We start from the raw sequence: 26,895 nt of genomic DNA on the forward strand, positions 1-26,895 counted from the left end.
TTACCACTATCGGGCAGAATTTAGAAGAGTGCAATTAGATCACCCAATCCGACTTCTCCCTTGAAATCTGCAGGTAAAATGTCACATGGCGAAACATGGGGCATTAATCCATAACTGACATTTCTGCTGCCATGCACATATGGATCCATGGTGGGAAAGATGGTGCTGCTTCTCTCCAGAGGAATAGAAAACAAGGATAAACGCACCCAGTAGGGGGGTAAGTTTGTGTGTGTGTGTGAGAAAATTGACTGCTCGACCCACATACACACTTCCCATATCTCCTACTGTCCTATGGGTAGAGTTGAGGATGGTCATGCCATAACTGCCACAGGTAACTCCTGAACATGCTTGTTTTTTTTATCTGACAGCTACACTCCAATTCAGAGGGGTTGGGTTAAATGCGGAAGACACATTTCAGTTGAAGGCATTCCCTTTCCTTAATCAGTGCTTTCTTGAGATAGGTCTCTCTTAAATAGATGTGTAATATCCTGGTAGGTGAGTCATGGTATTATGCGTGACCAGCATGTGTCTTGCTCCAACAACACTGTTTAATATGATCTGTTTGTCCCTGTAAATCAGGTTTGTTGATCAATGATGTTATCTAAGCCAATTATTTATTAAGTGAATACATTTTCACTTGGTCTCTGTACTGTCTTGTCAAAGTAACCCAGATACTGTAGGTTTGGAAATGCATTGAATTGGAGGTGGTAGTTGTCGCTGTTAAGGGACAGTCCCTAATATTCAACTTGGGTAATTACAGAAACCACTCACCTCCATTATGCAATTATAATCTAGTTTCCAAACACTATGTAACATCATTATATTAACGTTGTAATGTTAATATCGTTACTTAACAAGAAACTTTTAAGTAAAGTTTTACCCATTGTTCCCACTAACATGGGTTGCGTGACCGCCAGTGGGATTTAGGAAGAAGAAGAGGTTGTGGGTAAATTGGGCTTCAGTGAGAGACGAAACGTTTGAAAATGAATGAAGAGAGACAAAAGAAGTGATGGAGGGAATGGAACTGGAGAAAGAAAAACATGTATGTAGAGGCAGAACAGCAGGGAAGGAAAGGAGAGGAGGTAAAGCAATGTGAGCGAGGGACGAGAATTGGAGAGAACAGCGGACGAGAGATTGGAGAGGCGTGATGTTTTTTGGGGGGGGGGGGGACGATGTGGCACAGATTTTTGTAATTTTTTTAAAGGATGGAGAAGTTACTGGATGAAAGGAGAGGAGGCGGTGATGCCACAGCAAGCTACTGATGTCACCAGAAGGTGGGTGTACTGTCAGACACCACAGTCTCGTCACCACAAACACAACCCCTCTCACCCGCTGTGACTGGCTAAGAGAAAGGGGATGGTGTCACAGCAGACTGTGGTACGGCGTGTGAGGGGGGGGCTGGGCCTCGTAAGACAAACCCCACTCCCCTCCAGCCCTGTTCCCCCTGTATTTCAGCTGAGGTCATAGCTGAGTGCTCTATGTCATCGTGTCATCCTTTTGTGGACATCCTTGGTAACCGTGGCAGCGTTAGCGCTCTCTGCCAAAGACTGCCAGCTCAACTCTGCCACACACACAAGCGGCTGTCAGGATTTTTGTATGCCCCTCTTTTATCACTCCCGGATCAGTGAGCACAATGATTATTTTTAAACACCTGTACATTGCACTGCAGCAATACACGACTACATATGTACTGTGTGCGAACGGGAATAGTTACGAGATTGAGGTAGAAATCAGTCACAAAGAGACAAAAATATATATTTTTTTTTTTAACCATGACTGTGATTCTCATGACATGTAAATGCCTTCACTTTGTATATGAGGGAGGAAGGGAGAGAGGCTGATTTTGATTCCTCCTTATGAAGTTACGATTTAGTCGTGTGTTCCTCAGTCAGCGTTGACCCGCCATGCTCCCCCTCGCTCATTACCATATAAAGCAGAATCCCGCCGCAGTCGAGGGAAAAGTACGAGATCGGACTAGAAACGAGGAGCTTTGCCGTTTGCACCCCCTTCATCTATCTACGGGTCACGAGGGTCACCAAGCAAATAATTATTACAACCAGAGTAAAGTTAACACCCCTATCCTGCCCTGTCCTGCGACAGATTTCACTGCTGAACTAGAGTCTTCCCCTGTCACTCACAAGACAGCTGCTGCCCTCTACCATTGACACGATTGTGGAAATGTGATTGCAGGTCAATAAACCTATTGCGGTCATTTAGCCTAACTGGTTGCCGAGATATTTAGATGAAGGACGATACACAATATGAGCATTCCTATTGGACGAGTTCAGATTCTCTGTTTGAGAATCACAGAATGTTAGCTCTACCAAACGTGATTGAGGCGAAGGGTCTGTGGTCGTGTTGCAACCACATGTAGTTTTTTTTATGCATATCTGAATGCTGTAATGGTTTATCCTCACCCAGGGCACCATTGTATTTTTATAAAGGATGTTTCTCTACTGTAAATATATAAGATGAGTAAATACACAAAACGTTATCTAGTCTTTGCTGATTTTATTATTTTGGAAAACAGTTGGTTCGCTACTTAAGTTGGCCTGTGATGTTAATTGGTTTGTAAGATTTACAGATTTGTTTGGTTTGTAAGATTTACAGAGCCTCAGCCCGAAAAAAAAGTATGGAAGCATGTTCAGTTAGCCTTGTAGCGAGTTCATCAATACAGGATGCATCTGGGTGATTTGGAAAGCCATAGTCAGTCAATAAATAATATAATAATACTCCTCGGAAAGGCTTTCACCTTTTCAGCTCACAATCTGTGGATACTATACGATTTTTAAAAAGGCAAGAAAAATATATACAACGTCGCAGCACGTTCTTTGAAAAATATATGGCACATGGAAGCCAAACGAGGGTGGTCTATGGTGAAAGGTGGGACACGGGCTGAGAGTGGCTGAGGAGCGGGATTAAAGAGCTTGCGTTTGGTATTATTGTTATGTGACTGCTTTATATGAAAGTACCATGTATGTAAAATGTATATGTGTGTGTGTGTATGTATATGTAGCAGAAAAGCTGTAAAGAAAAACTAAAGATATTTGTCCTCCAGTGGATGGGTTGACAGGACGCATCTTAAAGCAGTCCAATGCATTGACTTTTCATCCCGGGGTTGTCCGAGAACAGTCGACATCAAAACAACTTGTTATTGATTTATTGACATTCCATTAAGGTGATGCACTAGATGATACAGTTTCCTGTCCAGAATTGTACCTGGAAACACCTGGTTGCTATTCCAGTTCCTTCAGGGCTTCTCAAGTCATGTCCTGGGGTCTCATCAAGAACTATTAATTAAGCCCTTGAATAGTTTGGTCTGCAATACGAATGTGTAGGCTGGAGTTGAACTCATTTTCTCTAGATTATTAGCTCGAAACACTTCAGATATTGATACTTTGTGCCTCGTTATGTCTGTGTCGTATAATTGTTGGATCACTGAGAGTGCTGAGCGATTAGTGCTGTTTGAGGTCAGTTCTGTTTCGCAAATTATTTTCAAACATGAAATGGATTATGAAATAATTACGTTGCAATGCTTTTAGAGCTTTTAAATGTAAATTGCCAAAACATTTAAAATATTCCATATGTCTCTATCAGGTCCACATTTAGTAGACATCAATAGAAAAAAATGAAATATTTCAGTTGTGTATATTATTTAGTTTTTATTTGATTAGTTTATTATTTTTAACTCCTTGAAGTAATCATCTCATCTCTGCTCAGGCAGTATCAGTCAACCGGCCAGGCCATCTAACATTTTGTGTTCCCCATACTGTACTGCAGGGTATCCCAAACTCTGTCCTCGGGACCGCAGGGGGTGCACGTGTTGCTTTTCGCCCTTGCACTACACAGCTGTTCAAATAATCCACTAATCTTCAATCTGTGATAATTTGAATCAGCTGTGTGGTGTTAGGGCAAACACCAAAACGTGCACCCCTTGGCATCCCAAGGATCAAGTTTGGGAAACGTTGCTGTACAGTCTTTAGTCATCATTTTTAGCTAGCGTTTCTCAGTATGCTGCAGAGCTGTTTGACAAAATTATTTTACTAGTTGTTCAGAGTTGTTAAGGTATACTTTCACGAACTGTCTCTCCCTCTCATCATTGTGTTGTGTACATTCCTCTCTCATGCAGTCTGTGTGTATCTCACCTAGTGTAGCAGGCGTAAAAGTGTATTTGTCAAGCGATCTGTATATAATGACAAGATGCTCATGTCTTCGCCCTAACAATGGGAGTCAATGGCCCAAAGGCGGAAAGGAAGGCTTCAAGCTTAGGTCCAAAATAAGTCCATAGAAGCGCATTGTGCTAATTTTCTACAGTTTTTGTCTAGAGTGAAACCTCTTGCTTCGCCTCTTACATTCTTTCTTACTTTTTAACTGCCCGCTTAACCCGGAAGCCAGCCGCACCAATGTGTCGGAGGTAACACCGTTCAACTGACAACTGAGGCCAGTCTGCTGGTGCCCGGCCCACCACAAGGAGCCGCTAAAGCGCGATGAGCCAAGTAAAGCCCCTCCGGCCAAACCCTCCCCTAACCCGGACCACGCTGGGCCAATTGTGCGCCTCCCTGTGGGACTCCCGATCATGGCCGGTTGTGACACAGTCTGGGATCGAAACCAGGTCTGTAGTGACGCCTCTAGCACTGCGATGCAGTTCCTTAGACCGCTGCGCCCTTCGGGTGCACGCCTCTTCCTGTCTATGAGCTGGGGAAAAATGGTGCAATGGATTATAGTCATTGTGGTTAATTAACAAATTTCTGCGCTGAACTAGGTTGAATATTGGCTTACTGAAAACTACCCTTCAGCTCAGCGTCCCACATAGTTCTTGACTTGATTTGTCAGATTTTTCTCATTAATTATTTAATTTCTCTCTAGAGAAACAGTGCATTGGACTCACCAAAAAAAATGGAATTCAAGTAAATGAACCCATGTCGGCCAATTAGTGGTTGAATAACCAAACCTCCCCCACTACAAAAAGTTCTGGGAACAGCTGCTCTAATCTCCTATTGTGTCCTTTTTCCAGCGGGAGTGAGTAACAAGATGGGCTGGGCATTTGGACTGGGCCTGGAACGCCTGGCCATGGTGCTGTACGGGATCCCTGACATCCGCCTCTTCTGGAGCCAGGACGACCGCTTCCTGAAGCAGTTTTGCCTGCCCAGCATCAACGACCCAGTCACCTTCCAAGTAAAGCTCTAGGTTATATTTATTATATTTTTCAACCACTATTATTCACTTTTAATGCAGAGTTTGGCTGTTGAGGTTTCAAAGCCCATTTTAAGGTAGGCAACAGGGGGAGACTTCAGAGAGGAACAGACAATGATTTATACTCCTGAGCAAACTTTCCAGCACTGCAGATGGCAGTAGTTCACCAACCTTGGCTTGTTCAGACTACACATTCCATGCATCTTTTCAGTTTGTTTATGAACTGCCAATAAACTCATAGAAGTAGAAGAAAAATAAATGTACTACTTTCAATTGACTACACTAAATGGTGCTGCCCAAGAGATCAATGGCAAAGATAGATAAAGAGTCGTATATTGAGAGTTAGGCCAATGGGGGTTCTGTCTGAATGTTCCGAGAGCGCCACTTTCTCCCCCATAGTGGTTGCTCGGTGATAGTTGATGCTTCTGCATTGTGCTGTTCATTTCTGATATTTTTCAAAACCTTTGAAGATGTTCAGGGAAAGCATCCATGCAATTTGTTGACACCAACGTTACATCAATAACATTTCTAGAATAAATGGGCTTCTAACGTGGTGGCCGTTCTAAAACCTGGCCGAACTCTCGTAATACATGGCTTTGGTTTCAACCAAAAGCCATTATGATGCTCCCGGACCATATCAGCAGCCATTGTTTTAATGAAGAAGGTATCAAATGAAACATTAGCAAACGTCAGCATAAATAAGCGATACTTTGCAAGCATAGTGTGCAGGATTTGTTTTCCATTTTAGCTCCTGGACCAAAAACAATAACAAACAAACTTACTAGTCCCTTTTAAGTCTTTTCAGAACATTTGTTTTTGCCACAGGGTGTGGCAACTGCACGTAAAAGCTTCTTAAAACGTATCCCGAATCTCAGCTCAAGGCATCATGTGCTTGGCTTAACTACAGTTGAAGTCAGAAGTTTACATACACTTAGGTTGTCATTTAAAACTCGTTTTTCAACCACTCTACACATTTATTGTTAACAAACTATAGTTTTGGCAAGTCGGTTAGGACATCTACTTTGTGCATGACACAAGTCATTTTTCCAACAATTGTTTACAGACAGGTTATTTCACTTATAATTCACTGTATCACAATTCCAGGGGGTCGGAAGTTTACATACACTAAGTTGACTGTCTTTTAAACAGCTTGGAAAATTCCAGAAAATTATGTCATGGCTTTAGAAGCTTCTGATAGGCTATTTGTCATTATTTGAGTCAATTGGTGGTGTACCTGTGGATGTATTTCAAGTCCTACCTTCAAACTCAGTGCCTCTTTGCTTGACGTCATGGGAAAATCAATTGAAATCAGCCAAGACCTCAGAAAAGAAATTGTAGACCTCCACAAGTCTGGTTCATCCTTGGGATCAATTTCCAAACACCTGAAGGTACCACGTTGATCTGTCCAAACAATAGTACGCAAGTATATACACCATAGGACCACGCAGCCGTCATTCTGCTGAGGAAGGAGACGTGTTCTGTCTCCTAGAGATGAACGTACTTTGGTGCAAAAAGTGCAAATCAATCCCAGAAAAACAGCTAAGGACCTTGTGAAGATGCTGGAGGAAACGGGTACAAAAGTATCTATATCCACAGTAAAACGAGTCCTATATCAACTTAACCTGAAAGGCCGCTCAGCAAGGAAGAAGCCACTGCTCCGAAAGCGCCATGAAACAGCCAGACTATGGTTTGCAACTGCACATGGGGACATAGATTGTACTTTTTGGAGAAATGTCCTCTGGTCTGATGAAACAACAATACAACTGTTTGGCCATAATGACCATAATTATGTTTGGAGGAAAAAGGGGGGAGGCTTGCGAGCTGAAGAACACCATCCCAACTGTGAAGCACGGGGGTGGCAGCATCATGTTGTGGGGGTGCTTTGCTGCAGGAAGGACTGGTGCACTTCACAAAATAGATGGCATTATGAGGAAGGACAATTATGTAGATATGTTGAAGCAACAGCTCAAGACATCAGTTAAAGCTTGGTCGCAAATGGGTCTTCCAAATGGACAATGACCCAAGCATACCTCCGAAGTTGTGGCAAAATTGCTTAAGGACAACAAAGTCAAGGTATTGGCGTGGCCATCACAAAGCCCTGACCTCAATCCTATAGAAAATTTGTGGGCAGAACTGAAAAATCGTGTGCGAGCAAGGAGGCCCACAAACCTGACTCAGTTACACCAGTTCTATCAGGAGGAATGGGCCAAAATTCACCCAACTTATTGTGGGAAGCTTGTGGAATTCTACCCGAAACGTTTGACCCAAGTTAATCAATTTAAAGGCAATGCTACCAAATGCAAATTGAGTGCATGTAAACTTCTGACCCACTGGGAATGTGATGAAAGACATAAAGCTGAAATGAGTCATTCTCTCTACTATTATTTCACATTCTTAATGTAAAGTGGTGATCCTAACTGACCTAAGACAGATCATTTTTACTAGGATTAAATGTCAGGAATTGTGAAAAACTGAGTTCCGACTTCAACTGTACTATCCCCATCAAATAACCCCCCAAAAATTGTTTTACGCTATTGCTTCTAAATTATGTTGTTAACATACAATGTTTAGCCTCAAAATATCGTTAAATCTACAAATGTAAAAGTGGTTTCATTTCTACAGCTCCATCCCTGCGCTTTATAGCAAACCAAATGGCTGGGGTTTTTTGTATTTTTTTCTCAAATTAACGAGTACTCCTTCAAACATCCTGAGTGAGACAGAGAAAGGAGGACTGAATCAATAATTTTGATCCTCCGAGTCATTATTGCTGCCCAGCTGTAATGACTTAATGGGAGCCGTTGTTGTTGGAGGATTTGGCTAGAAACTGAGATAGCTTAATGGCTTTTTAGCTAGCCGGGATTGATAGATTTTTGGGGGGTCAGAATTGGGGCCTATTAGAATGTGCTTACTGTGCAGATAATTGCACATCATTAATTGGACTGGTACATGATGAGACTTTCACATCAAATCAAAGTTGACTTGATGCGTGCACAGGATACAATAGATGTAAAAAGCACAGTGAAATGCTGATTTACAAACTGTTTTGTATAATGCAGTGTTCAATATCACTGGTAATAAAATCCTGAATAGGATCTTAAAGCATGTATTCAATACTAGGTCAGATAAATAAAAACACACAAGAAATAAAAACACGTGAATGTACGCGTGTTTTATTTCTCGTATGTTTTTATTTTTACATCTTTATTTCATTGACCTCGGTAGGTTTGTCCAACACCTACACACACAAAAAAAATGTTAAAAATGTTTTAGTGCCAAATAAGGGTTCTTCGGCTTGTATCCATAGCGGATACCTTTTTGGTGCTATATAGAACCTTTTTTAAGGTTCCATAAAGAGCCATGCTCATAAGCAGAGGCGTCATGCTCATAGGGGGCATAGGGGCACATGCCCCCTCAGATTTGTCCTGTTAAAATAAAAAATATAGTTTTATTTTTTTCTCGCTAATACTACTAGTCACCTAGGAATTTTATGAAGTTGGCTTTAGCTCGTCCATTTAAGTTCCCAATCTCCCAACCTCATTAAGACTCTCAGGCCATGCATGAGAAACAAGATTCAACTCTTTGGCCTGAATGCCGAGCATCACGTCTGGAAGAAACCTGGCACCATCCCTACGGTGAAGCATGGTGGTGGCAGCATCATGCTGCATCATGCTACCACATCATGCTGTGGGGCTTTTCAGCGGCAGGGACTGGGAGACTAGTCAGGATGGAGGCGAAGATGAACGGCGCAAAGTACAGAGAGATCCTTGATGATAACCTGCTCCAGAGCGCTCAGGACCTGGGGAGAAGGTTCATCTTCCAACAGGACAATGACACTAAGCACACAGCCAAGACAATGCAGGAGTGGCTTCGGGACAAGTCTCTGAATATCCTTTAGTGGCCCAGCCAGAGCGACTGGCCTAGAACAGCCGCTGGCCCAGAACAGAGCGGCACGTTTTGCTCTTAATTGTAGTCGGAGGGCTGATATAAATACTATACATGCCAGTTTCTCTTTGCTAAGAGTTGAGGAGAGACTGACTGCATCACTTCTTCTTTTTACAAGAATTTTAATGGGTTGAAAATCCCAAATTGTTTGCATAGTCAACTTACACACAGCTCTGACACATACTTATCCCACCAGACATGCCACTAGGGCTTGTCATAGTCCCCAAAGTCAGAACATGTTCAAGAAAACGTACAGTATTATATAGAGCCCATATTTCATGGAACTCCTTTCCATCTCATATTGCTCAAATAAACAGCAAACCTGGTTTCAAAAAACAGATTTCACTTAGCAACACCTCGCAGCACAACGCCTCTCCCCTATTTGACCTGGATAGTTTGTGTGTATGTATTGATATGTAGGCTACGTGTGCCTTTTTAAAAATGTATGTAGTTCTATTCTTGTCTAATGATGTTCTGTATTATGTCATTCTGTTTTATGTTTTGTGTGGACCCCAGGAAGAGTCGCTGCTGCTTTTGCAACAGCTAATGAGGATCCTAATAAAATACCAAATACATCTCTGGAGAGACCTGAAAATAGCTGTGCAAAGCAATGCTCCCCATCCAACCTGACAGAGCTTGAGAGGATCTGCAGAGTAGAATGGGAGAAACTGCCCAAATACTTGGGAATTGATCTTGGCGTCTGCAATATAAAAATCACTAATTTAATAAAGAAAACGACTCATTCTCCTGTTTTGTGTGACGGTGCGTACCGCAATGAGTATGGAGAAAAGAAAACTAACCAGAGAACCATCTGAAGTCAGACGCAAGATTGTAGCCGAGCCTGGACAATCTCCAGGCTACAAGTCCATCTCCAGAGACCTTGGTGTTCCTGTTTCCACCGTACGTAATGTTATCAAGAAGTTTAAGACCTATTGCACTGTAGCCAACCTCCCTGAGAACCTGATGGAAGATTGCAGCAAGGGACCGCGTGAATGGTGGAGAACGCACCTCGAATCAACTGCTACACAGATTCAAGCTGACTTTCAGACACAAGGTACGACAGTTTCAACTCACACCATCTGTCGACCAACTCAATGAAAGGGGATTATATGGTAGGAGACCCAGGAGGACCCCACTGCTGAGAGAGCGACATAAGAAAGCCCGACTGCAATTTGCCAAAGCGCACCTGAACATGACAAAATCCTATGCTAAATGTAGAGCTTTTTTGATAAACGCATACCTTTTCTATGTCAACAGAAAACAAATGGAATCCTTCAAAGGAAAACAACACCTTCCCTACACTCAAACATGGAGGTTCAGTGATGTTTTGGGGTTGCTTTGCTGTCTCGGGCACTGGGTGCCTTGAACATGTGCATGGCGTCATGAAATCAGGAGAATACCAAGGCATTTTGGAGCACAATGTCAGACCCAGTGTCAGAAGGCTGGGTCTCTGTCGAAGGTCATGGGTCTTCCAGCAGAACATTGACCCCAAACACACTTCAAAAAGGAAGGGAAGGGTTCAAGACAAAATGCTGGACTGTTCTGAAAGTGGCCCGCAATGAGTCCAGATCTAAATTCCATTGAACACTTGTGGAGAGATCTGAAAAGAGCAGTTGGGCGAAGGCACCCTTCAAATCTGGGAGAACTGGAGCAGTTCGCATAAGAAGTGTGGTCCAAACTGCCAGTACAGAGGTGCAGGAAGCTCATCGATGGCTATAGGAAGCACTTGACCAAAGACTGTGCTACCAAATATTAAGTCTGGGGTGTCAATAGTTTTTTCAATTCCATTTCTGTTTTTCTGATTTAAATGGATATATTAAGTTCTGAATCAAAAACAAAGGTTCTGTAATATTAACAGAGAAATAAAGAATTGTGGAGACCAAATACTTTGGTCAATTTCAACTTATTTTTATGCGTTAGATGGAAGTTGCTTTGGGTGAAAACCTCTGCTAAAAGATTTTGTCATCTTCAGTAGTACCAAAGACATACAAGGGGATACATTTACTGTATGTGTTTTGGGGGGGAAAAGCGGTTTATGCTAAATCCCAAATCAATGCGTTGGCACTCGTGTAGATCTGAAGGGATAGGATAGGTATAAGCAATATGGTACTTGCGTCACCTTGCCTTCAGATAAGCTTTGTGGAAATGTTCCATATTGCTTACACCTACAGTATCCAATCTCTTCAGATTTACAGAAGTGCCCTCTACAGATGTGCCTAGGGAGGAGGGGCTAGTTCAATTTGGGATTCACGGAGAGTGTATAATTAGTCTCATATTTCCCCTGTGTCAGTGTTGAAGAGTGACAGAGGATTCCCAAGGCCATGATGTTGTGCCAAAACTAGCCAAAATGCAATTAGCAGGAAAACACCATTCTAAACAGAGCACCTGGGAAAACACCATTATAAATAGCCCACCTGATTGCTGTTCCAAATGTGACGGAGAGGAAAATCTGTTAGAAAATGTAAAAGTGGGGGGGGTATCTAAAGATGCAACAACTAGATTGGGTTGCTAATTTGACTAGAATTGTTCTTTTGGCTTCTGGACAACACAAACTAAGCATCAATTGTGAGATTTGTAAATGTTTTCATTGGCTTTTGTTTGGAGTGCTCCATGTGACCATTGGTTTCTCTGTCCTGATAATGCTCCCGAGTGGTGCAGTGGTCTAAGGCACTGCATCTGAGTGCAAGAGGCGTCACTACAGTACCTAGTTCGAATCCCGGCTGTATCACATCCGGCCGTGATTGGGAGTCCCATAGGGCGGTGCACAATTGGCCCAGTGTTGTCCGGGTAGACCGTCATTGTAAATATGTGCACACATAGACGTACCAGGCTGGTCATGACACGCATCTACATTATCATCCCAGACACCCTTGACCCACTCCAATTCGTATACCGCCCCAACAGATCCAAAGATGACGCAATCTCAATTGCTCTTCACATTGCCCTCTCCCACCTGGACAAGTGTGGAAATAACTATAGCGCCTCTTCCCCCTCAGGAGGTTGAAAATATTTAATCCTCAAAAAGTTCTACAACTGCACCATCGAGAGCATCTTAACTGGCTGCATCACCGATTGGTATTGCAAATGCACCACCCTCGACAGCAAAGCGCCACAGAGGGTGATGCGGACAGCCCAGTACGTCTCTGGGCCCAAGCTCCCTGCCATCCAGGACCTCCATATCAGGCAAAGCGTGCATTGCTGTGTCTCATTGTTAGTCTTTGTTCTAAAAGTTCTCTCCCCTTTCCTCTCTGCTTCTATCTCCTCTCCTCCCCATCCCGCTTCCCCCTCCTCCTCCCCTCCTCAAGCCCCTCAGTAAGTACCCACCTCTGATCAACGACATCTCCTTCTGGCTACCGGCCGAGGGCTACACAGAGAACGACTTCTATGACCTGGTGAGGAGCATCGGAGGAGACCTGGTGGAGAAGGTCACCCTGGTTGACCAGTTCAAACATCCAAAGTAAGGCTCCATGTTCTTCACAAGACACAGAGCTGTAGGACTCAACACAGTGTTTCCTAGTGTTAGCACACCTGGGTCGTATTCATTAGTGCACACTAGCAAAATGTTTTGTAATGGAAAACAAGTGTTTCCTATTGGAAAAGTTCAGGTAGTCCCTCCCCGTTTCAGTCCGTTTACCTCCGTTTGGTTCTGATTTTAACTACCTGACCTGACACCTGATTCAAGTGCTTGATGATTAGTTGACCAGTTGAATCAGGTGTGCTTATACTGGCTTAGATCAAATAAGTGCAATCGCAGGGGGTCCTCAAAACACTGCTCTCATCCACCACACATCCAAAGTAAGACATCACGCCCTCAAGAAGATATAGCAGTGGTACTCAAACGGCATACCTAGGGTGCCACGACTGAACAACGATGGGCATAGTGCCCCTCACTCTGATAAGGGCATTACCTTCGAAAAGTTGGTATATGACTCTCATTTAGTTGTTCACTGAATTGCTACCACCATAATCAGGTTTTCAGTTTCCAACCGCCCCCACCCCCCCAGACAATTGCCCCTTCCCCTCATGCCCCCTTTAAAAATGTGCTTGTCGTGAGAGACAAAAAAACACTTAACACTGGGTGTAACAATGTTGTGACTCTATATGCATTACATATTAGTTCAAATGTAACTAACAGGTTAAACCATTTAGTGGCTAATGATAATGATACAACGATGTGGTGAATGCTCTTCATTTGGTTTGTACGGTGTTGTTTGCTATTAGGGGTGAGGTAAGATCTATTCCACTGCTTGACAAATGGGCTCGGAGAGAAAAGGTTAAGCGATGCTCTATTCATCAGAGAGGCTCGGGATTGGATTGTTTGGTCTTTGATAGTGGATATGTCTCCGCGTCTAGCTTATCTTTTCTACTCTGATAGCTCCTTATTATGCAAGATAATGGAGCCCGACTGAGCCGAGTGCTGTTTGCTCCGTTGATTGGAGCCCTTAGTCGAATGACAAGGAAGGACCGAGGGTCAATGTTTGTTAATGGCACATCTTCATTTGACCCGACTCACATCGGCGACATGAGGCTCGCTCTGTTTGTCTTGCACTCACGCTCACACCTACTCCCTCTCTCTCTCTCTATCTCTCTCTCTCCATTTCTATCTCTTTCTGTCATACACACACATAATTATCTTTCTCTCTCACGCACGCACACACACAATTAACAAACAGAACCTTTTGGACTAATCCCAGCACCGACAGGAACAAACAAGGAATGGCCCAGTGACAGATCAATCACAGAGACTGATTGGCTTTGCCCTGGCTAATAGATTACTACTTCCATCGCATTCCTATCAAGGATTTACACAATGTGTGTCGATACGTTTCAGTAGCACGTTTTTAGTAGGGCATTGCCTTGCTCGCCCCCGTCTGTCTTTACATTTGAAATTTACATAAAAACCTGAAAACACAGGATGGATGAAAGCAACATGGCGGATGTCTTTGCTTCACCAATCCACCCCTTTCACAGGTCCGTGCAGCTCAAGGAAAGGAGATGAGGAGAGGAAGTCACTTTATTCCTTATTGAGATTCACCCTTGAGGGACACTCCCTCTCTGTAGTGACAAAGCTGTTTCCTTTTCCCTCACTATCCTGTTCTTAGCGTTCACCCCTGAGCCTCAGCCTTGACGTCTAATTTTTTAAATACAGGGCGTAAAGGGCAGGCAGTGGACACAGCTTGGCGCAGGACTTATGCCCGCCCCGCATCCTAGTAGTTTACCGAACCATGAATGTGTGTGTGTGTAGTGTGTTTAATGGTGAAAAAAGGGGCCCGTGGTGTGTAAAATTGCCTGTGCGCATTAATCTCTGTCCCTGCTTTTAATATTTTTTTAAATAGCGACCTTTTCCCTACCCTTCATTAGGGCTGACGTGTGTGTGTGTGTGTGTGTGTGTGTGTGTGTGTGTGTGTGTGTGTGTGTGTGTGTGTGTGTACTGTGAATGCGAGAAAGAACAGTATCACAGTTGTCTGATTCACAATATGTAAATGTTGTCTTTCCTGTCTTTTTAGGTGTATGTGTCTTTAAGGGTGTGTGTTTTTGTGAATTTGAGATAGCATATTGTGAGAATGATTGTCCTCAAGGTCATGAGCATTTTGGGATCATTTGTGCCGCAGTTTCACCAGAGACCCTTTTTTTACCCAGAGAGAGATGAGCTGAGGTGGGCCGAGCTCACATTGTTTGCTTAGCATCAACGCTGACTCATGGAATTAGGCAAGCTGCTCCTGATGAGGGCGGGCGGGCGACCGTACCCTTCTGTCTCTGTCTGTACGCCATTTATATATAACCTGCGCAAGCAGGGAGGAGTATTCTGAGACTTGTGTTTCCTCCTTGATGTACACCGTGTCCTGTGAAAAGCGGGCACGGCGCCACCAATCAAGAATTCATTTAGCAGAACTTATTTAGCAGGCACTCTTATCCAGAGCAACTTACAATCGGTGAATTCAACGAAAGTAGGTGAAATCACAGTCATTGTAGTGCAACATGTATTGTAATTAGTTATTGTTGCGTTGTACTTAGAGTTAGGGTTACTTCTGTGCTGTAATTGTACTACCTGTTACCCTCTACTTACAAGAGCAAATACACGGCAATAAGAACGCGGAGGTACATTTACATTTACATTTAAGTCATTTAGCAGACGCTCTTATCCAGAGCGACTTACAAATTGGTGCGTTCACCTTAAGACATCCAGTGGAACAGCCACTTTACAATAGTGCATCTAAATCTTTTAAGGGGGGGGTGAGAAGGATTACTTTATCCTATCCTAGGTATTCCTGAAAGAGGTGGGGTTTCAGGTGTCTCCGGAAGGTGGTGATTGACTCCGCTGTCCTGGCGTCGTGAGGGAGTTTGTTCCACCATTGGGGGGCCAGAGCAGCGAACAGTTTTGACTGGGCTGCGCGGGAACTGTACTTCCTCAGTGGTAGGGAGGCGAGCAGGCCAGAGGTGGATGAACGCAGTGCCCTTGTTTGGGTGTAGGGCCTGATCAGAGCCTGGAGGTACTGAGGTGCCGTTCCCCTCACAGCTCCGTAGGCAAGCACCATGGTCTTGTAGCGGATGCGAGCTTCAACTGGAAGCCAGTGGAGAGAGCGGAGGAGCGGGGTGACGTGAGAGAACTTGGGAAGGTTGAACACCAGACGGGCTGCGGCGTTCTGGATGAGTTGTAGGGGTTTAATGGCACAGGCAGGGAGCCCAGCCAACAGCGAGTTGCAGTAATCCAGACGGGAGATGACAAGTGCCTGGATTAGGACCTGCGCTGCTTCCTGTGTGAGGCAGGGTCGTACTCTGCGGATGTTGTAGAGCATGAACCTACAAGAACGGGCCACCGCCTTGATGTTAGTTGAGAACGACAGGGTGTTGTCCAGGATCACGCCAAGGTTCTTAGCGCTCTGGGAGGAGGACACAATGGAGTTGTCAACCGTGATGGCGAGATCATGGAATGGGCAGTCCTTCCCCGGGAGGAAGAGCAGCTTTGTCTTGCCGAGGTTCAGCTTGAGGTGGTGATCCGTCATCCACACTGATATGTCTGCCAGACCTGCAGAGATGCGATTCGCCACCTGGTCATCAGAAGGGGGAAAGGAGAAGATTAATTGTGTGTCGTCTGCATAGCAATGATAGGAGAGACCATGTGAGGTTATGACAGAGCCAAGTGACTTGGTGTATAGCGAGAATAGGAGAGGGCCTAGAACAGAGCCCTGGGGGACGCCAGTGGTGAGAGCGCGTGGTGAGGAGACAGATTCTCGCCACGCCACCTGGTAGGAGCGACCTGTCAGGTAGGACGCAATCCAAGCGTGGGCCGCGCCGGAGATGCCCAACTCTGAGAGGGTGGAGAGGAGGATCTGATGAGGTAAAGTGTTACTCGTAACACTAGGTTGCAATTTGATCACTTTCCGCAGGCTCGACAGAAAGAGGATGCGATCACATGGTCTTATGTGAAGTTAACGTGACAACGTGTAAAAGCAACATGTGAGAACGTGAAACTGCACGTGAAAGCGTTTTGAGCACGTGAAAACGTGAATGCTAAAATTTCAACATGTCATACCAGAAACTACACGTGACCACATCGGAACGTAATTCACGAGTAGAACTGCAAGTTCGATTTTCACGTAATGTTACTCCTGAAACACTGTGATAAATATAATTGTTTTTCTTGAGTGTATTTTTAATCAAGCTGAGATTTTACTTTCAAGTCTACAAACATGGCGTCGTAGTAGGAAGATCGGAATGCCATGGAACCATGAGGTTGTGAGTTCAAATCCCAAGTGAGAACAAGTTGAATATAATGACAGTGGCAAGAAAAAGTATGTGAACCCTTTTGAATTACCTGGATTTCTGCATAAATTGGTCATCAAATTTGATCTGATCTTCATCAGTAGACAAACATAGTGTGCTTAAACTAATAACACACAAATTATTGTATTTTCCTTGTCTATATTGAATACATAATTTAAATATTCACAGTGTAGGTTGGAAAAAGTATGTGAACCCCTAGGCTAATGACTTCCCAAAAGCTAATTGGAGTCAGGACTCTAACCTGGAGTGAACAATGAGACGAGATTGGAGATGTTAGTTAGAGCTGACTTGCCCTATAAAAAACACTCACAAAATTTGAGTTTGCTATTCACAAGAAGCATTGCCTGATGTCAACCATGCCTCGAACAAAATACATCTCAGAAGACCTAAGAAATAAGAATTGTTGACTTGCATAAATCTGGAAAGGGTTACAAAGGTATCTCTAAAAGCCTTGATGTTCATCAGTCCACGGAAAGACAAATTGTCTATAAATGGAGAAAGTTCAGCACTGTTGCTACTCTCCCTAGGAGTGGCCATCCTGCAAAGATGACTGCAAGAGCACAGTGCAGAATGCTCAATGAGGTTAAGAAGAATCCTAGAGTGTCAGCTAGAGACTTACAGAAATCTCTGGGATATGCTAACATCTCTGTTGACGACTCTACGATACGTAAAACACTAAACAAGAATAGTGTTCATGGAAGGACACCACGGAAGAAGCCACCGCTGTCCAAATAAAACATTTGCTGCATGTCTGAAGCATGTCTGAATGTTCCACAACGCTACTGGCAAAATGTTCTGTGGACAGATGAAACTAAAGTTGAGTTGTTTGGAAGGAACACACAACACTATGTGTGGAGAAAAAAAGGCACAGCACACCAACATCAAAACCTCATCCCAACTGTGAAGTATGGTGGAGGGAGCATCATGGTTTGGGGCTGCTTTGCTGCCTCAGGGCCTGGACAGCTTGCTATCAATTCCCAAGTTTATCAAGACATTTAGCCTTACATTCTACTGCAATCTATCCACCAATTGAAGCTCAACAGAAGTTGGGTGATGCAACAGGACAACGACCCAAAACACAGAAGTAAATCAACAATGGCTTCAACAGAAGAAAATACGCCTTGTGGAGTATTATATCGAGTCCTGACCCGATTGGGATGCTGTGGCATGACCTCGAGAGCGGTTCACACCAGCCATCCCAAGAATATTGCTGAACTGAAACAGTTTTGTATAGAGGAATGATCCAAAATTCCTCCTGACCGTTGTGCAGGTCTGATCCGCAACTACAGAAAACATTTTGGTTGAGGTTATTGCTGCCAAAGGAGTGTCAACCAGTTACTGTGAATGTTTACACAGTGTGTTCAATAAAGACATGAAAACGTATAATTGTTTGTGTTATCAGTTTAAGGAAACTGTCTATTGTTGTGACCTAAATGAAGATCACATGAAATTTGATGACCAATTTGCGCAGAAATCCAGGTTATTCAAAAAAGGTTCACATACTTTTTCTTTCCACTGTATAAACATACACAATGTAATAATGTATGTCAAAGTGTGTAAAATATGTAGGTTCCAAAAACTGCGACTGTGTGACGTTATGGGAAATGACACATTTTTGTTTGCTGTGAAATCTTGCAAAAAATATCCACATGTGAATCTTTGGGTGATTTTCACATGTAAAATGATGTGTTTTTTCCGACAAGGGCCAAGTGAGAGAGACTTTGTCATTTCTTTAAACAATCATCTTTATTCAATAATTATTACAATAAATGAGGCTGGTCGACCCCACATACTATTAGTTAAATATGAATTGTTAACCATTAATATCAAAATATTTTTCTCGCAGCCTTTAACTGTCACATCACTGCAGAAGCTCCTCCAGGTGATTTACAGAACCCGGCATTCAAACAAACCATTCCATCTTTCTCAAGATTTCGATGTTGCATTGGCGGGAATGTCACTACAAAGTGGAATCCTCAGCTCAAAGTGGAGAATTCCGTTTGAATGCCTTTGCGTCGTACTGTAGTCACACTGATACGTTTTACTGGCCTGCACTAGTATTCCTCGGACGTGGCGCTACAAATCAAAGCTGATAGGCACTATAATGCAACACAAATCTGCATTTATTGGTCCGTAACGCTGTCAGATTTCATCGGGACGGATTCATTTGTAAAGTCAACCGTGCTGTCAATCAAGCAGCTTGGACAGAAAGTCAACGGCATGCGGGGGAGGGAGGGAGGTGGGAAAGTTGTAACACTGAGTTTATCCGCTTAACTGTATTACCATGTCACTACGAAGGTGTTACTATGTAACTAGCAGTATATGTTACAACTCTACAAGGGGCAAGTTCCATTGATACACCCCCCTTGCTGGTTTATATTTTCGAGGAGAGGCTGTCGTCTGGTCTCTGTGTTGTACTGCATGCTCTTCTCGCATAGGCATGCTTTCCATGTGAGACGTTCATGAGGAAGAGTGTGTGCATGCGTGTGATCATGTGCGTGTGTGTGCATCCCTGTGTATGTACTCTACAAAACCACCACAACACTGCTTGTTGTAAACTATAAATATGCAAGGTATTTTTTTTAAAGCCACTGTCATAAAATGGCACCAGAATGGCCAATAGAATTTGAAAAGCTTCTGCTGAATGTATAGTATATAACAGTATAATACAGTACATATTAATATACTAGTATAGTACAGTACATGCTAGTGTATATAGTAGTATAGTGTATATAGTAGACTAGCCTTGTGTCCTCGGAGGCAAACGTTAACACTGTCTGACCTGAAGCCCATCTCACCTCCACCACACCTGGCCTGAGCCCTCAGTCTGTCCCTCACAAGGCCTACACATCTCCCCTCTCAGCTTAGGCAGAATAGGGAGCACCCGGCCACCATTTTTTGGATCAAATTAACAATTACTGCTGGCACGCGCAGGAAGAAAGAAACAGATGGGGAAAGGGGGTGGAAGGTGAGATATGTAGACAACAGGAACATGGAGGAAGTGTGTGTGTGTGTGTGTGTGTGTGTGTGTGTGTGAGAGAGAGGAGTGCCATGCAGAGTGTTGTGTCCCAGGATCAGTGAAACGTTTAGAGATAAATGGAGAGAGAGAGAGAGGTGTGTGTGCATTTGACAAATGGCCGTCTTCGGCAGTGGGTTGCTGAAGAGAGCCAGACTTGTTAAAAATCAGCCTTCTTTGTTGGAAACCTCCCGGGATCTTTCCAGAAGGCGAAGCAGCAGGCTAATGCCGAGCACGGCCCCCGAGCCAGAGTAGAGCAGGCAGAGAGGGAGGAGCGAGAAAGACAGAGACCAGGGAGGAAGATGGAGAGACGGGGGGTGGGGGTTGTGTGTGCTAGAGAGAGAGAAGGAACTGGTAGAGAGAGGGAAAATTCTAGGGTAGGAGAGAGAAGGGGATAACAGAGAGAGGGAGTTGTGTGGGAGGGGGGGGGGTATCCTGGGAGCGACAGTATAGAGTGATAGGAGGGAGCTGGCAGAGGCAGTGAGACAAGGGAAGAAGAGAGAGTAGACTGAGTTTAATGGAGCTACTGCAGGAAACGCCTTTGAATAATGTATCGTTGTTTAATATGCACAGTTCAATACGGTACAGTGCATTACCCTACATCACACATGATTTGTCACTCACAAATGTTAGATGTTAGAAAATAATATGCATATAGAATGCATATTACAGTCCTATTGCGGATGGTATAGTGTTTGCCAAAACACATGCTGTAACAATGTGTATTGTCCAGGTAGTTCCAGGTAGATTGGGTGAAAAAAAGATATGTAAAAGGGAAATTACATTTACCGTCAAATGATCTGTCAGGTATAACATTTAATTGACATAACATTACATTTATTTGATTTTAGGCGGATCCATATGAAATGAATGTTCCACACTTTAAAATCATTAAAAGAAAAGAAGACAATCCCTGTCTCCATTCTCTTCTGTACATAATAGAATCCCAACGTCTTTATGATATCTCATTTGTACACAGTATTCCAAGTTATTAGGTATTTTTTAGCCCATAGCGTTAGCGCACAGTGCACCGTATTCCTCAGTTTGCTAACAAGAGTGCTTTACGGCATTACCAGGCTGAAGTGAGCATAATGGGAGCTCGGCCAGATTCATGCTGTAGGTGCTGCCAAGCAGCCTGGAGCAGCTGGGTAATCTGGGTGTAATTGAGAGTGGGGGTAACGGGGGAAGAGCCCCTCAGGCTGACAGGTCTGCCACAATGCACTGCACTGTTTTGGTTCCATGCAGGCTTTTCCAGTATAGTGTTGTGCCTCCTGACATATTGTAGGTGAGCCTACAGTTGCAATACACTGTAATAGTGACCCTTTGACAGGCGAAGGGAAGGTGGTGCACTGTAAATCCTCATAGTAGGTTTTCTCTCTACAGGCATGCTATTCTATGATCAGTTTGATATGTGTGGCAGGGTGCCATTTAGTCATCATAACCAATAAGAAAGTTCATCTGCTATGGTTCTTGCCCTTGTTTGGTTAAGTTAAGGCTGGTTTAATTTCCTCTGGCGGTGCTCAGGCATCCTCGGTTAATCGCTGCAGACACAGGTGAGCTTTTTCCCCCGCAGACAGCTTCAAGTTGATTTTCAACAGTAAGCACCATTCTGTCAGGGTGGGAGGCTTCAAATGGAGCTGTCAATTTGGAGAAAGAAAGAGAGAGACAGGGAAGGAGAGCAAGAGAGGGATTGGGAGAGAGAAAAAGGGAACTTGGAAAGAGAGCAGTCTGTGGTTTCAGCCTGTCATAGCCGCTGTTCGTCAACGTTACACCTAAGCAGTGTTGATTAGGAACGTCCGACCCATTGGTTGAGCGACACCGCTCCACTCAAGCTACCAGAGTCCCGGCCGTCTTTGACTAAGAGCAGACGGTCGGACAGTTCTCCGAGATCCTTTAGACGACCGACAGTCATCAATTATTGCTGCCTCTACACTGTCCCCTCTTATTATTTCATCAAGACATTGACCAAATCATCAAATTCCCCCCCCCCCCCCCCCCCCTACACACAACAAGCCCCCAAGCTGTCATAAAGAATACGGACAAGAACTCTCAGTCATTTTGCCATTTTGAAAGATGCCATTTGTTTGGAAAGTCGTGCGTACCGCGGAACAACCTCGTCCTCCTAAGCACAGCGAGGCAGGTGCTTCTTGTCCTTGGTCCAGCATTTATGAATCATCCCATTCCCATCCCCAACCGTTCATGTAAAGTTGTTTTTATGATGAAGACCACCGTTGGACAAGAGCCCCCTTGAAATGCTTGTGGGTGAATCACTGCTCTCGGTGCCTAGTCGCAGTCTTTAGTAGTGGATCCCTGAGAGTTTAGCCGCTGCGATTTATCCGCTGGTGAAGTACTGTGCCATCTGATGAAAACCGGTGCTCCTCCATGTAGCATGCCAAAGTGCTTGTTAACCGCAAGTCCTCGCTTTTGCTCTCTCGCTGGCCGCCAGTTGCCGCCACTCTCCTGGCTTAACGAACGAGGGAAATGATTTGTTCTCCAGCCACATGGGGTCAATGAAATGGCAGTGCCAGGCTTAAAAATATGACTATTGACTAGGCATGTTGCCCAATAAAAGACACTTTGGATTTCTAGTGGAACTCCCCATGAAAGGAACAATGAACACGGCAGGACAGTGAGATGGTTCCAAGACATGGGCAGGCAAAAAAAAACTGACTTGGGGACCGACTGCAACGGCAGATTTCCTCTTCGTCTGAAGAGGAGTAAGGATCGGACCAAGATGCAACGTGGTAATTGTTCATGATGATTTATTAAAAAACTAACTGAACACTGAAATACAAAACAATAGACGATGTGACGAAAAACGAAACAGTACCGTGCGGCGACAAACACTCACACGGAAACAAACACCCACAAACCAACAGTGAAACCCAGGCTACCTAAGTATGATTCTCAATCAGAGACAACTAACGACACCTGCCTCTGATTGAGAACCATACTAGGCGGAACACAAAAACCTACATAGAAAGACAGACTGGCCACCCCAACTCACGCACGCCCTGACCATACTAAAACAAAGAATAAAATAACAGAACTATGATCAGAACGTGACACCGACAACCGAATGAACAAAATCTGACAGAGAAAAATCTGAAAGTAATCTTAGTCCCAGACAGAGGTACTATTTGTTTACCTTGACTGAAGCCTGAATCTACATGATTGTATACATTTGGGTTATTGTCTATACACAGTTAGCAGGTGCTCCCCCCCCCCCAAGTGATTTATTAATAAATAAATACATTTGATTTGATTCACTGGGTTAGCGGCACAATCGACAATTTTTCCATAATTCTAGTGTTTGCTAATTAGCAGAAGATGCGGTTGGGTGATGTGTACGGGGAGTAAATGGGGCCTCTGTAATTAGTTTTGGGCCCTGGAAGAGGATAAATGGGAGCAATCTACAGCCACCACCTGCCACATTTTACTCTAAAGGCATTTCTTCCTCCATTACTTTAGACTTTTATCCTATCGGCCATTATCCTCGTCCCAGTGAAATAACTCCGCGAGGGAAGCACTTCTATTAGGTAGCGTTTCGAAAACACGCCAATTGATTCGGTTGTCTGCTGAGCAAAGGGACACATTTTATTTGTCATGACTCATTCAACAAAGTTATTCCTTACTACACAAGGACTTCTCGCTTAGATTGCTTCTAAGAAATGACGTGGGGCCTTGTTTTCGATGTGTCACGGTGGAGAACTTCGGCCAGGTCAGGAGAGAAGGAGGGGGAGCGGGCCAGAGCCAACTGGATCAATGCAGTAATTAGAGCAGTGGCAAGGCAGGCAAGCGAGAGGCCAGGCCGGAATATCTCTTTCCCCTCTCCCCTGAGGGATCATGGAATGATCTTTTGAAATGCAGGACTTGTGATTGTGTGCGTGTATGTATTTGTGACTTTGTGTATTAATATCTTTGGTGTATCATCAACCACAAGGACCTTAGTGAGTTTTGAGAAGCTGTGTTGAAATGGAAAACCAAAAAGTGTTGCATTTGGCCCCATCTTTCTGGGGTTGGAGGTAACCAATTGAATATTGGGTTTAGCAGCAACCGAGAGCACGTAAGTGAGCGGCTGTTTGAAACCTTCACTTTAGTGCTCACGGGTTGCTAGTCAACAAGAGTAATGACATCTACAGGTCAGTCTTCCTGGTTGAATTTGGCACTTGCTGTTTCAGTGCTAGCCAGTGGCTGGTTGTCTAGGAGGCTTATGTAGCCAGCAGAAGGTCAAGTTAAATGTCACTCTTTACTCTGCTCTTATAAACAGAGGGCTGTGGGGGCCGCCTTGCCCTCTCCACATCAGAGAAAACAAAACCGACTGCGGGATAACCCTGCTTAGCAATCATCATTACAAACAACACTCCCAGGCGTGTGCGCACAGAAACACAAACACATACACAGTTCCACAGCTGTCGCCCTCGACCTTACATCCTCTGAAGACAGTGAGCTGAATAAACCCATCACTGTCCACTGCCTTGTAAAGCAGTCTACTGTCCAAAGGCCAAAGATCACATCATGAGTGACAGTTCTATAGCAGGAGAGGAGAAGGGAGAGGGGAGGGAAAGGGAAGAGAGGAGGGGAAAGAAGCGACCTGGCGTAGGGAGGGGGAGAGGACAGGTGAGACGAGGAGGGGAGCAGGGTGGAGAGGACAGGAAGGGAGAGCAGTCGAGTGGAGAGGAAAAGGGGAGAGCACAAGGTAATTACTCCATTACATGAAAGAGATCTATGTCTATGCCAGTTCAATGGGTAATTACTTCATTACACGAAAGAGACCTATGTCTATGCCAGTTCAATTACAGAGTGGGAGGCAGAGAGGTGGTTAGAGCGAACTCTATAAGAAACTCAAAGGTCACAGCTAATGTGTGGGAGAAGAGGAATAAATGGAGGAGAGGATGATGGACAGGAAGAGGAGATTCATTCATACACTTTGTCCCCACACACACCACACACACTTTCTTCCCACATACAAACGTGTTTCCAATGAAGATGGAGCAGAATAAACCAAATATCAGAAGAGGTGAAAGATACGAAGAACCGGAGGTGTATATAGCAGTGTTTTTCACAAGTAGCAAGTCTAATAGAAAAAGTAGCCAGCCAGGCACCCCCGGGTTTGACATTTTTGGCCGAAAGAGCTTTATTTTGGTGGCGTCTGGTACATTCTAATGCCTTGATCCCATCTGAAATACACAGCAAATTATTCATTATTTCCCTCCCAGATTGGAAAAATGTGTTGTGGTATTGTGTAGAGCGACATTAAATTACAATATAAATTACTGAAAATGTATGACTTCCGTGTATTGTTAATTGTTTGGGGTTTTGTGTTGATCTAAGCCTATATGATCAGAACTGTTTTCTAAGGAAGAGTTCGGTAAATCTTTTTTTTTTTTTTACATTTAACCTGTTTTCTCTTGAGATTAAAGTCTTATTTACAGTTTTACTGAAAGATAAGAATTGCCAGAATGATGTTAGTTCTTAAAATTATATATTTTATTAAAACAGAAAAATTAAGTAAATAGCCTGCATTATCTAGATATTCGTTTTTTCTTCGGGTTTCTGTTTTTCCCTGTTTTTCGCTCTCTAAGTCAGTTTTATAAATAGAACATCAACTTTATCTGTTTTTCTAAGTCAACAACAATGCTTAAATCACATCATGAGACCCATTTTTGAAGTTTGGAATAATTCTGAGAAATGTAGATGTTTTTGGTGTAGTTGCCCCTAATTCAAGTGTGCATCTACAGTAGCTACAGGCTGTTGTTTAGTGGTGTTTTTTTAGTGCACGTGTGATAAGGGGCTCAACTTTGTTTTTTGAACTGGGGGGACATATCTAGTCGGATAAACACTGCAAACAGCCTACACGACCGCTAGGAGGTGTCCGCATAGTCCTAAAGCACACCGTTGCCTTGTTTTGTAATACATTCCAATGATTCAACTGGGCCGGACAAAAATGCAATTTCAGAATGTGGGCGGGACATGTCCCCCCGTCCCCAGTGATAGTTGCACCCCTGCATGTGATCATAGCTGCAGGAAGTAGGTGGGGGTCGGGGTACACTGGGGGAGGGTGGAAAAAAAGGTTTTGCCCGCTCTGCAGAAAGCTATTGCTTTGCTAATATAGGACTATTAAAGGCCCAGTGCACTACTTTTGTGAATATTTGTTTTAATGCATATATAAAGTACCAGTCAAAAGTTTGGAAACACCTACTCATTCAAGTTTTTTTTACTATTTTCTACATTGTAGAATAATAGTGAAGTCAACAAAACTATGAAATAACATATATGGAATCATGTAGTAAACAAAAAAAGTGTTCAACAAATCTAAATATATTTTAGATTTCTCAAAGTAGCCACCCTTTGCCTTGATGACAGCTTTGCACACTCTTGGCATTATCTCAACCAGCTTCACCTAGAATGTGTTTCCAACAGTCATGAAGGAGTTCCCACATATGCTGAGCACTTGTTGGCTGCTTTTCCTTCACTCTGTGGTCCAACTCATCCCAAACCATCTCAATTGGGTTGAGGTCGGGTGATTGTGCAGGCCAGGTCATCTGATACAGCACTCCATCACTCTCCTTCTTGGTCAAATAGGCCTTACACAACCTGGTGTGTTGAGTCATTGTCCTGGTGAAAAACAAATGATAGACCCACTAAGCGCAAACCAGATGGGATGGCGTATCGCAGCAAGATCCAGCTGTAGCCCTGCTGGTTAAGTGTGTCTTGAATTCTAAATAAATCACTGACAGAGTCACCAGTAAAGCACCCCCACACCATCACACTTCCTCCTCCATGCTTCGCAGTGGGAACTACACATGCGGAGATCATCCTTTTACCTACTCTGCTTCTCACAAGACATGGCAGTTGGAACGGAAAATCTCAAATTTGTACTCATCAGACCAAAGGACAATTTTCCACGGTTCTAATGTCCATTGCTTGTGTTTCTTGGCCCAAGCAAGTCTCTTCAT

The 26,895-nt window shown here is 43.8% G+C and overlaps 1 protein-coding gene across 1 annotated transcript in view; it reads left to right on the forward strand.

The window, feature by feature from the left end:
- LOC115105129 (phenylalanine--tRNA ligase, mitochondrial) overlaps positions 1-26,895 on the forward strand; it is a 126,063-nt gene that overhangs the window by 66,039 nt on the left and 33,129 nt on the right. Inside the window, exons 6-7 of the mRNA XM_029626771.2 lie at positions 5,015-5,175; positions 12,441-12,592. Of these exons, the coding sequence (XP_029482631.1) occupies positions 5,015-5,175; positions 12,441-12,592 (313 nt within the window). The remainder of the gene's footprint in view (positions 1-5,014; positions 5,176-12,440; positions 12,593-26,895) is intronic.

The sequence above is a fragment of the Oncorhynchus nerka genome, linkage group LG22, assembly GCF_034236695.1.
Source record: "Oncorhynchus nerka isolate Pitt River linkage group LG22, Oner_Uvic_2.0, whole genome shotgun sequence".
NCBI lineage: Eukaryota > Metazoa > Chordata > Actinopteri > Salmoniformes > Salmonidae > Oncorhynchus > Oncorhynchus nerka.